The 15,670-nt window shown below is 48.0% G+C and overlaps 1 protein-coding gene across 3 annotated transcripts in view; it reads left to right on the forward strand.

The window, feature by feature from the left end:
* Positions 1-8,061, forward strand: part of ETV6 (ETS variant transcription factor 6) — a 28,754-nt gene extending 20,693 nt beyond the window's left edge. For all 3 annotated transcript variants that reach the window (XM_075210662.1, XM_075210663.1, XM_075210661.1), the window contains exons 4-8: positions 1,107-1,241; positions 1,531-2,076; positions 3,342-3,484; positions 3,600-3,700; positions 7,119-8,061. In XM_075210662.1, coding sequence (XP_075066763.1) covers positions 1,107-1,241; positions 1,531-2,076; positions 3,342-3,484; positions 3,600-3,700; positions 7,119-7,224 — 1,031 coding nt within the window. In that variant the 3' untranslated portion in view covers positions 7,225-8,061. The remainder of the gene's footprint in view (positions 1-1,106; positions 1,242-1,530; positions 2,077-3,341; positions 3,485-3,599; positions 3,701-7,118) is intronic.
* The last annotated feature ends 7,609 nt before the right edge of the window (positions 8,062-15,670 follow it).

A 15,670-nucleotide genomic window follows, 5' to 3' on the forward strand; every position in this document is an offset into this window, starting at 1 on the left:
CCCTGTCCTCACTAATACATCACTCGTCTCCTGATATACTCTGTGCTGCTGGGGACCCTGCTCCTTCCACTATATAACTCTCAGTCTATGGCTTCCTGCTGCCTCCATTCCCCTCCTCACATCATGTCACTGCTCCTGTCACATACAGTCCTGTCCTCACTAACACGTCACTCATCTCCTGATATACTCTGTGCTGCTGGAGACCCTGCTCCTTCCACTATATAACTCTCAGTCTGTGACTTCCTGCTGCCTCCATTCGCCTCCTCACATCATGTCACTGCCCCTGTCACATGCAGCCCTGTCCTCACTAATACATCACTCATCTCCTGATATACTCTGTGCTGCTGGGGACCCTGCTCCTTCCACTATATAACTCTCAGTCTGTGGCTTCCTGCTGCCTCCATTCCCCTCCTCACATCATGTCACTGCTCCTGTCACATACAGTCCTGTCCTCACTAACACGTCACTCATCTCCTGATATACTCTGTGCTGCTGGGGGACCCTGCTCTTCCCACTATATAACTCTCAGTCTGTGGCTTCCTGCTGCCTCCATTCCCCTCCTCACATCATGTCACTGCCCCTGTCACATGTAGCCCTGTCCTCACTAACACATCACTCATCTCCTGATATACTCTGTGCTGCTGGGGACCCTGCTCCTTCTACTATATAACTCTCAGTCTGTGACTTCCTGCTGCCTCCATTCCCCTCCTCACATCATGTCACTGCCCCTGTCACATGCAGCCCTGTCCTCACTAACACATCACTAATCTCCTGATATACTCTGTGCTGCTGGGGGACCCTGCTCCTCCCACTATATAACTCTCAGTCTGTGGCTTCCTGCTGCCTCCATTCCCCTCCTCACATCATGTCACTGCCCCTGTCACATGCAGCCCTGTCCTCACTAACACATCACTCATCTCCTGATATACTCTGTGCTGCTGGGGACCCTGCTCCTTCCACTATATAACTCTCAGTCTGTGACTTCCTGCTGCCTCCATTCCCCTCCTCACATCATGCCCCTGTCACATGCAGCCCTGTCCTCACTAATACACAAACAGCAGCAGCTTGTGTTGTACATAATTGAGTAACACGGATTTTGCGCTCAGGTGATGTCTTGTACGAGGTTCTGCAGCACATCCTGCGGCAGCGGAAACCCCGCCCTGTGCATTCATCCGCGTTCCACTCCGGGAATTCTCTCCACGGACACCCTGAGATCATGCTGCCCCACAACCACCATGACGGTAAGGATGTGCTGGTCTCGCTCTATGTAGCGTCTCTCTGCATCGCTGGGAGAGACGTCCGTGCGGGACACGACACGCGTTTCTCTCCTAAATGCAACGTGGTCTGCTCTCAAGTGAATGTGTGCACACAACATGCTTTCCTATGGGGATCAGTAATATAAATTAAATATGTTTCGAAGTTTTAGGTGTATCAGAGATTGTCGTTAAGTCATTGACCCATCGCTGGTGATTCTTTTTATTTTACCCACCCCCCTCATTAATGTTTTGTCCTTTTCCCTTGTTTCTCTAGATCACCTTCAGCACAGACCCCCAAGAACCCCCTCCGACGTCCACCTGCAGAATACCCCCACCATAGAGCTACGACATCGAAACCACTCTCCTCTGACTTCTTCTAACCATCACCCCTCTCCGGATCCTGAGCCCCGCCCACTGCGCTCACCACTGGACAGCAATCTCCGTCGCCCCTCCCCTGCTGATCGCCTCCACCGCTTGCAAAGTGAAACCAACCACCACCCCCAGGACCCTTACCCCTTATCCGTGTCCCCCGCTGAAGCCAACCACTGCCCCACTGAAACTCTGCCTAAACCCAGCAGCCCGCGGCAAGAGAACCCACGGGTCATTCAGCTCATGCCAAGCCCGATCATACACCCGCTGCTCCTCAACTCGCGGCATCCTGTGGAATTTAAGCAGCCGCGGCTGGGAGCAGATGACGGGCAGCAGCGAGAGGGCAAACCGATGAACTTGTCTCACAGAGAGGAGATGGCGTACATGAATCATGTCATGGTCTCTATCTCACCCCCCGAGGAACAGACCATGCCCATGGGCAGAATAGCGGGTATGTTGGCGTTATCTCGGTGCCCAGAGGACAAGTAGGACACTGAGGTTTTATGTACTTGTAAATGTGGGAATTAGTGGAAATAGGGAGACTCCGTGTTATGTGTGGAGTAGTAGAGGGATTAGTGTAGGGAGTGGGGGGGACTTGGTGTGATATGTGGGGAGTAGTGTAGGGAGCGGGGAACTTTGTGATATGTGGGGAGTAGTGTAGGGAGCGGGGGGACTCTGTGATATGTGGCGAGTAGTAGAATGTGTAGAGGGATTAGTATAGGGAGTGGGGGGGACTTGGTGTAATATGTGGGGAGTAGTTTAGGGAGCAGGGGGGACTTAGTGTATTATGTGGGGAGTAGTAGATGGATTAGTATAGGGAGTTGGGGGACTGAGTGTTATATGTGGGGAGTAGTAGAGGGATTAGTGTAGGGAGCGGGGGTACTCAGTGTAATACGTGGGGAGTAGTAGAAGGTGTAGAGGGATTAGTGTAGGGAGCGGGGGGACTCGGTGTAATATGTGGGGAGTAGTAGAAGGTGTAGAGGGATTAGTGTAGTGAGCGGGGGGACTCGGTGTAATATGTGGGGAGTAGTAGAAGGTGTAAAGGGATTAGTGTAGTGAGCGGGGGACTCGGTGTAATATGTGGGGAGTAGTAGAAGGTGTAAAGGGATTAGTGTAGTGAGCGGGGGGACTCGGTGTAATATGTAGGGAGTAGTAGAAGGTGTAGAGGGATTAGTGTAGGGAGCGGGGGGACTCTGTAATATGTGGGAAGTAGTAGAGGGGTTAGTGTAGGGAGCGGGGGACTCGGTGTAATATGTGGGGCGTAGTAGAGGGATTAGTGTAGGGAGCTGGAGAATCGGATCTAAAAATTCTTAGAAATAATTAGGTAATTAGTCCGGTAACAGCATCTTTTAAAACGTTTTGGACGTGGAATGTTCTGCACTCTTCCCTCTAACACGTGGCTCAGTGGTTAAGGCCACTTTGTAACAAATTGACACTGAACACCCCAGTTTGACTCTCATCATTGGCTTTTTTATGATATTGCATCGGCCTCCTTGTATTCCAGGGTCAGAAATTAAATTGTAACCTGAATTCAACAAGTAAATGGCTCTAACCTATGAGGGGATATTATTTACTATATTTTATACCTTCTATCACTTGAAATGTTATAGTTGGAGTCACCGTATTTCACCACTAGGGGTCGCCGTCCCCCCGTATGTATATGTATATAACAGTGTATGTATATAATATGTTTTTGTGTCTCCCCCCTCTCTCCAGACTGCCGGCTGCTCTGGGATTACGTCTACCAGCTCCTGTCTGACACCAGATACGAGAACTTTATCCGTTGGGAAGACAAGGAGTCGATGGTTTTCCGAATCATGGACCCCAATGGTTTAGCGCGACTGTGGGGGAACCACAAGGTATTAAATGCACTTCCTGTGATTTTTCTCTCTTCTTCGTTCTCTTATCTGTCTCTTCCTGCGCTCTAAGTGTCCTCGCTCTCCGAGCGTCTCATATCTCTCTCTCCACCAACAGAACAGGACAAATATGACGTATGAGAAGATGTCTCGTGCTCTCCGCCATTACTACAAACTGAACATAATCCGTAAGGAACCGGGACAGAGGTTACTGTTCAGGTAACTGGACACTGCTCTAGTTCCTCCTAACGATGTAGTTGTTGCACACTCTCGTATCACGTTACCTGGTATAGGAGAGAACGGCGCATAGTCACAGGTGATCGGCAACACGAGGGGTAATAGAGGTAGGCGGTCGCATCCTGGTGTGTTTCAGGCAACCAAAATAGATGCTTTATTCCGTTAATGCTCCTATTGCTGTCCTAATACAGTGCAGTCTGAAAAGTACAGTTGCCATTATTTGACTCCCCTTCCCCAACCATCACTTTTTTCTTCCCCCTTATTGAGGTGTGAGAGTAGCCCCCTGTGGATCTCTCTCCTTACCTGGGTATGTGTCTGGATATATTTTAATTTGAGATCGGTATTTTGCCTCTTTCAAACTGAATCCAGATTCAACGATCTGAAACTCAATTCACTTAAAATATGATCAACTGGTGTAATAGGATTAGGGCATACGCCCCACTCCCCCAAAACAAAAGTCTGCCTTAAATTAAGTTGCAAAGGGTCTCATGTATATAATATATGACTAGTGATAAGTGGAGTAGATAGTGGCCCCATGCTTCCCCCCTTGGAGCAGTTTACTAGATCAAACCCTGTTTGGTTCACTTCCGGTGACTAGTTTACACTCCAATCTGACACCTGGTGTCCCAACGTGGGGTCTGTTCTTGTAGTCAGTGTCCCAACGGGGTGAGGACCGGTCTTCTAGCCAGTGTCCCAACGTGGAGTGGGGCCCGGTCTTCTAGCCAGTGTCCCAAAGTGGAGTGGGGCCCGGTCTTCTAGCCAGTGTCCCAAAGTGGAGTGGGGCCCGGTCTTCTAGCCAGTGTCCCAACGGGGTGAGGACCGGTCTTCTAGCCAGTGTCCCAAAGTGGAGTGGGGCCCGGTCTTCTAGCCAGTGTCCCAAAGTGGAGTGGGGCCCGGTCTTCTAGCCAGTGTCCCAAAGTGGAGTGGGGCCCGGTCTTCTAGCCAGTGTCCCAAAGTGGAGTGGGGCCCGGTCTTCTAGCCAGTGTCCCAAAGTGGAGTGGGGCCCGGTCTTCTAGCCAGTGTCCCAAAGTGGAGTGGGGCCCGGTCTTCTAGCCAGTGTCCCAAAGTGGAGTGGGGCCCGGTCTTCTAGCCAGTGTCCCAAAGTGGAGTGGGGCCCGGTCTTCTAGCCAGTGTCCCAAAGTGGAGTGGGGCCCGGTCTTCTAGCCAGTGTCCCAAAGTGGAGTGGGACCCGGTCTTCTAGCCAGTGTCCCAAAGTGGAGTGGGGCCCGGTCTTCTAGCCAGTGTCCCAATGTGGAGTGGGGCCCGGTCTTCTAGCCAGTGTCCCAATGTGGAGGGGGGCCTGGTCTTCTAGCCAGTGTCCCAAAGTGGAGGGGGGCCCGGTCTGCTAGCCAGTGTCCCAACGTGGAGTGGGGCCCGGTCTTCTAGCCAGTGTCCCAAAGTGGAGGGGGGCCCGGTCTTCTAGCCAGTGTCCCAACGTGGAGTGGGGCCCGGTCTGCTAGCCAGTGTCCCAAAGTGGAGTGGGGCCCGGTCTGCTAGCCAGTGTCCCAAAGTGGAGTGGGGCCCGGTCTGCTAGCCAGTGTCCCAAAGTGGAGTGGGGCCCGGTCTGCTAGCCAGTGTCCCAAAGTGGAGTGGGGCCCGGTCTTCTAGCCAGTGTCCCAAAGTGGAGTGGGGCCCGGTCTTCTAGCCAGTGTCCCAAAGTGGAGTGGGGCCCGGTCTTCTAGCCAGTGTCCCAAAGTGGAGTGGGGCCCGGTCTTCTAGCCAGTGTCCCAAAGTGGAGTGGGGCCCGGTCTTCTAGCCAGTGTCCCAAAGTGGAGTGGGGCCCGGTCTTCTAGCCAGTGTCCCAAAGTGGAGTGGGGCCCGGTCTTCTAGCCAGTGTCCCAACGTGGAGTGGGGCCCGGTCTTCTAGCCAGTGTCCCAAAGTGGAGTGGGGCCCGGTCTTCTAGCCAGTGTCCCAATGTGGAGTGGGGCCCGGTCTTCTAGCCAGTGTCCCAACGTGGAGGGGGGCCCGGTCTTCTAGCCAGTGTCCCAACGTGGAGTGGGGCCCGGTCTTCTAGCCAGTGTCCCAAAGTGGAGTGGGGCCCGGTCTTCTAGCCAGTGTCCCAAAGTGGAGTGGGGCCCGGTCTTCTAGCCAGTGTCCCAAAGTGGAGTGGGGCCCGGTCTTCTAGCCAGTGTCCCAAAGTGGAGTGGGGCCCGGTCTTCTAGCCAGTGTCCCAAAGTGGAGTGGGGCCCGGTCTGCTAGCCAGTGTCCCAAAGTGGAGTGGGGCCCGGTCTTCTAGCCAGTGTCCCAAAGTGGAGTGGGGCCCGGTCTTCTAGCCAGTGTCCCAAAGTGGAGTGGGGCCCGGTCTTCTAGCCAGTGTCCCAAAGTGGAGTGGGGCCCGGTCTTCTAGCCAGTGTCCCAAAGTGGAGTGGGGCCCGGTCTTCTAGCCAGTGTCCCAATGTGGAGGGGGGCCCGGTCTTCTAGCCAGTGTCCCAATGTGGAGGGGGGCCCGGTCTTCTAGCCAGTGTCCCAAAGTGGAGGGGGGCCCGGTCTTCTAGCCAGTGTCCCAAAGTGGAGGGGGGCCCGGTCTGCTAGCCAGTGTCCCAAAGTGGAGTGGGGCCCGATCTTCTAGCCAGTGTCCCAAAGTGGAGTGGGGCCCGGTCTTCTAGCCAGTGTCCCAAAGTGGAGTGGGGCCCGGTCTTCTAGCCAGTGTCCCAAAGTGGAGTGGGGCCCGGTCTTCTAGCCAGTGTCCCATAGTGGAGTGGGGCCCGGTCTTCTAGCCAGTGTCCCAACGTGGAGTGGGGCCCGGTCTTCTAGCCAGTGTCCCAAAGTGGAGTGGGGCCCGGTCTTCTAGCCAGTGTCCCAATGTGGAGTGGGGCCCGGTCTTCTAGCCAGTGTCCCAACGTGGAGGGGGGCCCGGTCTTCTAGCCAGTGTCCCAACGTGGAGAGGGGCCCGGTCTTCTAGCCAGTGTCCCAAAGTGGAGTGGGGCCCGGTCTTCTAGCCAGTGTCCCAACGTGGAGTGGGGCCCGGTCTGCTAGCCAGTGTCCCAAAGTGGAGTGGGGCCCGATCTTCTAGCCAGTGTCCCAAAGTGGAGTGGGGCCCGGTCTTCTAGCCAGTGTCCCAAAGTGGAGTGGGGCCCGGTCTTCTAGCCAGTGTCCCAACGTGGAGTGGGGCCCGGTCTTCTAGCCAGTGTCCCAACGGAGGGGGGCCCGGTCTTCTAGCCAGTGTCCCAACGGAGGGGGGCCCGGTCTTCTAGCCAGTGTCCCAACGGAGGGGGGCCCGGTCTTCTAGCCAGTGTCCCAAAGTGGAGTGGGGCCCGGTCTTCTAGCCAGTGTCCCAACGGAGGGGGGCCCGGTCTTCTAGCCAGTGTCCCAACAGGAGCCCAACTCCAGTCGCTAGTATACAAATCTTTTCTATTTGGAAACCTCCTGGGATCTGACAACTCTTCTTTTTCCACACAGGTTCATGAAGACTCCGGATGAGATAATGAGTGGACGGACAGATAGACTGGAGCACCTGGAATCTCAGGAGCTGGACGAGCAGATCTACCAGGAAGATGAGTGCTGAGACTCTTTGCCTAATAATGACAGAGTACGCAGTAACCATACAGGTGGAGGCACCGCAAGGACTGGAAGTATCCATCGTATATCTTCTGCCTGGACCACCAAGACACGCACCGTGGTCCCTCTCCCACTGATAATGAACTTTTCAGGCCGATGCTTAGGATTAACCTCTCGTTATACGGCCGGTTCCAGGTACTCTCAGGGGGAGACGCTGTGCGCTGCCTTCACCCAGACTTGTCAATCACTTGTGAGATTTATGTTGATTCCTGTAGGACTCATATATTTGGAAGTATTTGCACTGGAGAAAGATACTGCGGACGACGCTCTGTGACCGGGATGGCCGCATTTTGACTCAATGTGCCCTCGCTTTTTTCACACGACTTTCTTTAATCTTTTGTATCACTTGTAAATTGCACTAAACTCATTTTATCTACGGTCTGTCTACCTTGTTTCCCTTTCGATGCCACTTTGCAGCCTCGGTCGTCGCTCCCCGAACACTGTGGACTTACATCTTTTGAAATCTGATTCGGCGCCCTCCTTGTGACATCATCGCTCATTGCCCGTGACGCGGTCTATACGCAAAGCAGTACTTCCTGTTTACACTCAGCCGCTTCCTGTCAGCGTTGCCTTCTCCGTGTTTTTCGTTCAAGAGAAAATAAGAAAAAAAAAATGCAGACCATTCAGATGTACAGGGTGGATTAATTTGTCTGGCAATGAAGGGGTTCTTATTTTTAGGCTGTTTTTTTCTATATTTTTAGAATTATTTTTTTGTTTGTTTGTTTTTATTTTTTAACAGATGATTTGTTGTAAAAAGAAAAAAATATATCTATATGAAACCTGATTTGACAGTGCCACTAAACCAACCCGTCCTGCTATTTCTTTGTATGATTGTGTGTGATTTTGCTGTGTTACTAGTTGTAGAATAATCTTGCTGCCACCACTAGAATCATTTGGCACCTAGAACCACGTACTTCTGGTGTAGGTGTTACTGCCCGCTTACTATGGATCAGGACTAGCGTTGACACAGAGACGCTGGCTTCAACACAGGACAACCGAGGAACGAATTAGAGTGTAAGCTCTTATCTGTTGGTCACAGGATACAGCAGGTAATAGGCGCAGGCAGAATCTTCAAGCAGTGATGGTTTATTGCTCAACAGTCCTTACAAGGACCTTTACACACTCGTTAGAGGTACTAGGGATCATCCAGAAGTGCGGATGGTATGATACATTACATGGACAAACAGAACTCTTAGTCTACAGATTCTGATGCAGATGTTGGCAGGGGGGTAAACCAGCCCCCTGATCCTAACTGGCACAGCAAAGTCTGAGATATTACACTCAATGATTAGCATCAGGATGTAATATGTTCTCTAAACTCTGATTTAAATGCAGTTTAAACTTAACAAAATTTACATCAATCTGTGATTTCCTAAATTACTTTCTGTTAGGTTTCCCATCTCTCTAAAGCTGGGTACACACTACACAGTTTTCATCCAATAATCGGCTAAATCAGCCGACATACGACCGCTCGTTCAAAAGTCGGGTCAGTGTGTGTAGTGACACGATGGTGGAAAGTCTGCCCAAATGGACGATTGTCGCCTCATTTGGTTGGTCGTATCGTTTAATATTTTCGTTCCAATCTCGTTTCCGCTGTGTAGTGTGTATAAACTTCCGACCGATCCACAACAGTGAGTACGAAATTACAGTCATTGCTCACGACAACATGGCTGTAAAAAGTCGCTAAAGGGACGTCCGCTCTTCCCTTTATCGTCCTAAACAAGGCTAGTGTGTATGCAGTCCATGGACCAAGCGATCGGACCATCGATCGCATGTAAAATCGCTCGGCATAAAAAGTTGGTTGAAATTTCTGTAGTGTATACCCAGCTTAAGACACAGGATGAAAGTCTAATGACCCCCTCCTGTGCACTCAGGCTAAAAGAGGTCTTGGTCACTTACAAATGAAAACGCCTAATTAGCATGGGACTTCCTCTCTTTCAAAAATGCATTTCTCCAACATATGCTAATGCATCAGAAATCAATACATTTGTAATATGAAAATCACTACATTCACAATGAGATACATCGATACACTACGATACTAATTTAAATAAATACGTTTGGTTTTTTTTATAAGTGATACAGTTACCTGCTCATTTACACTGGAGTGCCTGTATGTGCTCGTGATTTAAGGAGAGTTTTACAATTTCAAGGTTTTTTTTCTTTCAAAAAATACTGCAAAGCATTGGCAAATAAGATTTCCCAGTACGCCTACATCACTTTGCATGTAGATCATTATCGTATATTTATATAGCGCCAATCCTGTTGCGCAGCACCGTATAGAGGATAGGTAATCATTCACATCAGTCCATGGAGCTTACAGTCTCAAAAATGAAATACATTGAAATGAACGAAGCTACAATTAATAGCAGGGTACTTTAAATATGTCTCGTTGAGTCTACGGTTGATTTTTCAGGTGCCATTTTCATGTGTTTTACATAGAAAACAAATATAACCCAAATATAAACCTAAAAAAGAATATTGAATAAACTATATTTTACCCCAATTTATTTGGTTTTGTGTTGCTCACAGTCCGTAAATCGTAAAGAAATTACGATGGCCATCTGTGAGAATATCATCCTACAGGGCTCCTGTGATAATTCACAATTCCTTATATCTGGTAATTCAATTATGTCTTCACCATCACGGTAATGTTCCACGTACTATGTTCTGTGCGACCAACATGGGTGGGATTATTGCCAGATCTACAAAAAAAAAAAAATCACACCCTAAAATATTTGATAACTTCTACAGCGAGGTGCCCTGATCAACCTACAGATCGGAATGTCGGAGATTTCGATTGTCGTCCGTGGCTTCTGTTGTTAATCCAAAGTGAATTTCAAATTGCTTTTGTACTGCAGCAAACGCCATTCGCATAGGTTTGTTTTAAATGATTACCATATTATAATATATATTTATATGTAAAAATATAGGTTACACATTGGTATTATTGTCATCTATTTATAAGGTGTTGAAGTTCAGCATGTTTTGTTGTAGTGGACATTTCAAAAGCATAGGCAGAAGAGCTTACATTCCAATGTGGAGGAGGACAACTAACAATGTTTGTAGGAGTGGTTGAGTGCTGGAGGAGACAGTATAGAATTATTATTATTGGTGTTGCTGAGCAGGATAGTTTGGGGGGGGGGGAGGTTTCACACCTGAAATAAAAAGTGCACGTTTTTTGTCCACCGTCCAGTGTGAATCCAGTTTTAACTCCAAACAAATGACTTCTAAAGAGGACTAAGGAGTTTAAAGCCGCTTAAACCTCTGGTAAATTAGTAAAGCCAACTTTAGACTGCTGCGGACAAGTCTACAAAATCAGCAAAGCAATAACCTGTTTGTAGGGACAGTACTGCAACAAAACAACGCTTGTAGTTATGACCGTACATACAATTATCCACAGAACCATCACACAAGTCACGCTGCTAATCTTTCATGAATGAAAAAGCAGTAAAGTTATATATATATATTATTATTATCATAGACTTATAAGACGCCACAGTGCTCCGCATCGCCGTACAGTGAGAAAACAGGACATACATAAAACAGGGACAGACGAGGCAGACAAAATAAATGCAGAAATACATGAAAACAAACGTTATAGAGGAAGAGTTAATTTGCTTATATAAAATATAGTTTGTATAAGCAAATTAGCTACATCTACCCTTATCTTTACAAACACACGTCTGTATCCATCACACGGACAGGCCTGACCTTTATGAAGGACACATATCAATCATCATCACCATCACCATTTATTTATAAAGCGCCACTGATTCCGCAGCGCTGTACAGAGAACTCACTCACATCAGTCCCTGCCCCATTGGAGCTTACAGTCTAAATTCCCTAACATACACACAGACAGACTAGAGTCAATTTTGTTAGCAGCCAATTAACCTACCAGTATATTTTTGGAGGAAACCGGAGCACCCGGAGGAAACCCACGCAAACACGGGGAGAACATACAAACTCCACACAGATAAGGCCATGGTCGGGAATTGAACTCATGACCCCAGTGCTGTAAGGGGAAGTGACTTGGGGTAAAACATTTATTTTAAGTAATTGATTTTAGTCTAAAAAAAACTCCCCAATTTTGCAACATTTCTAATTTTAAGGAGGTGTAATTAGCATATCGATCCAGAATACTTTTAATATTATTTATTATTTAAATAGACTTTTTAACTAGTGTTGGAGAACGTCAGCAGGATTCATGCTTCCAGGAAACTACGTGACAGACGCTGAACTCATCAGACATGAGAGGAGACCCAATACTCCTCTAGCACCTTCTGGAGGCCTGCCAAATATATATATATATATATATATAAGATTGTACTCTCCAGGCCCTCACTCGTGTCTGCGATTACATTTCATGATTATAATTGTTTAAGGAAACACAATGTGACTTTGCACAACTTTATGTGTCTCATGAGATTAATCAGCCGCTGTGTTTTTATTACAATGACCATTTCCTGCCCAGAATCCCATTAAATTTTGCATTACATGAACAGTGTGGAGATTAGTTGTCTGAAACGCATGCGAGGTAATTAATTGACGTTATCATCAAACATTTCGAGTCTCGCAGAGTGTACAGGAAACAATGTGCTACAACACCAACGGTCTCTGGATCTCTGTTATCCGATTACTCTCCTGAGATTGTGCAACTAAATTCCGGCAGTGTAGCCTATCCCTTAGGGGTCTGGCGGACTAAGAGGCAGCCCCGTCGGGGAGCCGGCTTTGCAGGGCCGCACAACTAAAGGAATTTAAAGAAAAACTAACAAAAAAAATTGTCTTGATGCATTTAGTGGTATTTACCTTGTAGATAGGTCTAATAACCCCTGTCTGTCTGTGTTATTTGCCACACCTTGGCTCTGACTAAATTAGGCAGCTAGACCGACCTCTGGAATCATTTAACGTTCACAACAATCTCTTGTTTATTGCTTTTTGGAATGAAACCTATAAAAGGATCTACCAGGTCCTGTGTGATTTCTAAGTCCAGCTAACCATGGGGGAGAGTACGGGCAGCACGGTGGCTCAGTGGTTAGCACCTCTGCCTCACAGCACTGGGGTCATGAGTTCAACTCCCAACCATGGCCTTATCTGTGAGGAGTTTGTATGTTCTCCCCTTGTTTGCATGGGTTTCCTCCGGGTGCTCTGGTTTCCTCCCACACTCCAAAAACATACTGGTAGGTTAATTGGCTGTTAACAAATTGACTTGTGTGTGTTAGGGAATTTAGACTGTAAGCCCCAATGGGGCACGGACTGAGGTGAGTGAGTTCTCTGTACAGCGCTGCGGAATTAGTGGCGCTATATAAATAAATGGTGATGATGATGATGACTCAATTCTGTTACTAAATCGCTTTTAGTAGGTAGATGTTTTACACCTTCATGAAACTATCACTCCCATCAGGCTTTGTGGGGGATTCTTGGTAGCAGTTGGACCAACGCTGATATTTGTCGGTAGCACTTAGACATAATACATCTCTTCTACTACCCACTGTTCATATTAAATGTTATCCTGGGTACACACTGGAGCTTTTTCAGCCAATCAGCCGACATTCGACCATTCGGTCGGAAGTCGAGTTAATGTGTTTAGTGACACGATGGTCGAAAGTCGTCCCAAAGTGCCGATCACCGTTTCATTTGGTTGGTCGTACTGTTTAATATTTCCTGACTAATCACCCACCGATCATGTAGTGTGTCTGCCCTCATGCTGACGATCTTCATAGAGGTTACAGAGTCGGGCTCTTTTCAGCCGATGTTAGCGATGAATGTCCCGGTAAATAAATGTGGAGAGTGATGTAGAAGGAATAATTCATTTGTTCGTTCTGGGACAGAATGTTTAGTTTCAGAGTCACAGAACGAAATTCGTTAGGACATGTGGATAGCTATAACAAGGCGGTTTTAATCAGTGTGACAATGTGACAATAATAAATAAATGAATATTGTGCTGTCATTCTCTGAAGACTAGAGGACCAGATGAAGAGCACAGATCTGAAGGTAAATGGTGTCAGTGCCTATGGATGAATCGTCAGATTGATCGGACCTTCAGTCGTTGGTACAATCGTTTGAGATAACACGTCAGTCGGAAAATCCTTCAGTGTGTACCTAGCCTTAAAATTATACTTTCTTGACCTGACCAATATCAACATTTTTGCAGCTTATTGACTTTAAGCATCAAGTTAATTAATTTATTGGTTCATTAAGGGGGGGGGGGATTTTGTGGCACTGGTTTGATACATTTGTATCCTATGAAATGTCTTCTAGTTTCACGTCAGTGAATAATGAAACAACAGGGAGGAGAGCTGTGTTTACATTGTATATTGTGCTATAGGTGACGGAAGAGTCTTAAGTCCTGGAGACAAAGTATAAACCAAAGTTCAAACTTAATGTGTTTCTTGTAAACTGAGTCACCAGCCGGAGCCCATAAACCAGTAAATGTTACCTGGTCGTTTTGCAGGTCAGAGTGTAATTGCATGGTGCAGACTGCAGGGGGCAGCAGTGTCCCAGCTATAGAAATATTTATTATCTTTATAAAGCACTGACATATTACGCAGCGCTATAAACAGAGGGATAATGACACAAATAAATGTCATGAACAGAAGATAATACTAATGTATTATATCTGTTACGTCTTGTGTCTGCTTATAATCGACGAGTTCTGATGTCATCACTTCAACTTTCATTAGGAAAATCTAAGTATTACATTTAATAACATACTTCCTACTATAAATTATTAAGGATATGATACACAAGTCGGGTTCATATATTGTATAAGCTCCAGTAAATAATAGTTGCACAGTTGTCAATGCCTCCAGGCACTCTGGGATTTTCCCTGACTCACAATTGAGAGACTCTCACAGGGTGCGGTATCAGCTGCAGAAGGTGAAGCTCACAGAGGTTACAGGGCTGTGAGTCACTTGATAGTGTTTGTAAAGGGTTATAACTGCCTTAGCCCCTGCCCACTGCCCAGCAGTCCTGATCAAAAGCAAAGAGGCGTTGCAGCAGCTCTACCCACACTCGGTTCCAGCTGTGGGCGCAGGAGACTGGTGATGGCAGCAATAGCTCCTTCTACTACCACACCGATGCACAGTTGACATTTACAGTTTGAGAGTGGCTGGTTTGGCCAAGCGGTGCTAGTGGGATTTGGTCTGTGACATTTAGCGAAATCCATGAAGCTGGTGAACGATGGGGCGGCAGAGTAACCTCATGCCATCACATTATCATTCCCAGCCTTTGTATCCTGATTAGACATTGGTGCTGGGAACTCTGAAGCTGACTGTACGAAGTTGGCGCATAAGCTGTGAATCTCCTTTGATAGTCGCACGCACCGCAGATCAGGGACTTGTAATGTAAGGCGGCATGTCGCCCGCTCCGGAAGAAAAAAGTTTTTTATGCTGGCGGGGTGCCACGGTTAAGCGCAGCGCCCTCCTAAATCTGGCACCAAGACGTTAGAAGCCGATCTTTTAGGTCCAGCACATCCCACAGACGCTCGATCGGATTGAGATCTGGAGAATTTGGAGGTCAAGTCAACACCTTGAACTGTTTTTCATGCTCTTCAAACCATTTTTAGCAGTGTGGAGGGCGCATTATCCTGCTGAAAGAGGCCACTGCCATCAGGGAATACCGCTGCCATGAAGGAGAACTTGGTCTGCAGCAATGTTTAGGTCGGTGGTACGTGTCACAGTAACATCCACATGAATGCCAGGACCCAAGGTTTCCCAGCAGAACATTGCCCAGAGCATCACACTGCCTCTGCCGGCTTGTCTTCTTCCCATAGTGCATCCTGGTGCCATCTTTTCCCAGGTAAATGTCGCACATACACCCGGCCGTCCACATGATGTAAAAGAAAACGTGATTCATCAGACCAGGCCACCTTCTTCCATTGCTCCATGGTCCAGCTCTGGTGCTTACGTGCCCATTGTAGGGGCTTTCATTGGTGGACAGGGCTCAGCATGGGCACTCCTACCAGTCTGCAGCTACGCAGCCCCATATGCAGCAATCTGTGATGCTCTGTGTGTTCTGACACCTTTCTATCACAGCCAGCAGTAACTTGTTCATCAATTTGTGATACAGTAGCTCTTCTGTGTGATTGGACCAGACGGGCGCCTTCGCTCCCCCCGCACATCAGTGAGCCTTGGGTGCCCATGACCCTGTTGCCGGCTCACTGGTTGCCCTTCCTTGGCCCACTTTTGGTAGGTACTAACCACTGTAAACCGGAAAGACCCCACAAGACCGGCCGGTTTGGAGTTGCTTTGACCCAGTTCAGCCATCACAATTCGGCCCTTGTCAAAGTCGCTCAGATCTTTACGCTTGTCCATTTATCCTGCTTCCAAAACATCAGCTTCAAGAACTGACTGTTTACTTACTGCCTAATATATCCCACCCCTTGTCAA

The sequence above is a fragment of the Mixophyes fleayi genome, chromosome 4, assembly GCF_038048845.1.
Source record: "Mixophyes fleayi isolate aMixFle1 chromosome 4, aMixFle1.hap1, whole genome shotgun sequence".
Lineage (NCBI taxonomy): Eukaryota > Metazoa > Chordata > Amphibia > Anura > Limnodynastidae > Mixophyes > Mixophyes fleayi.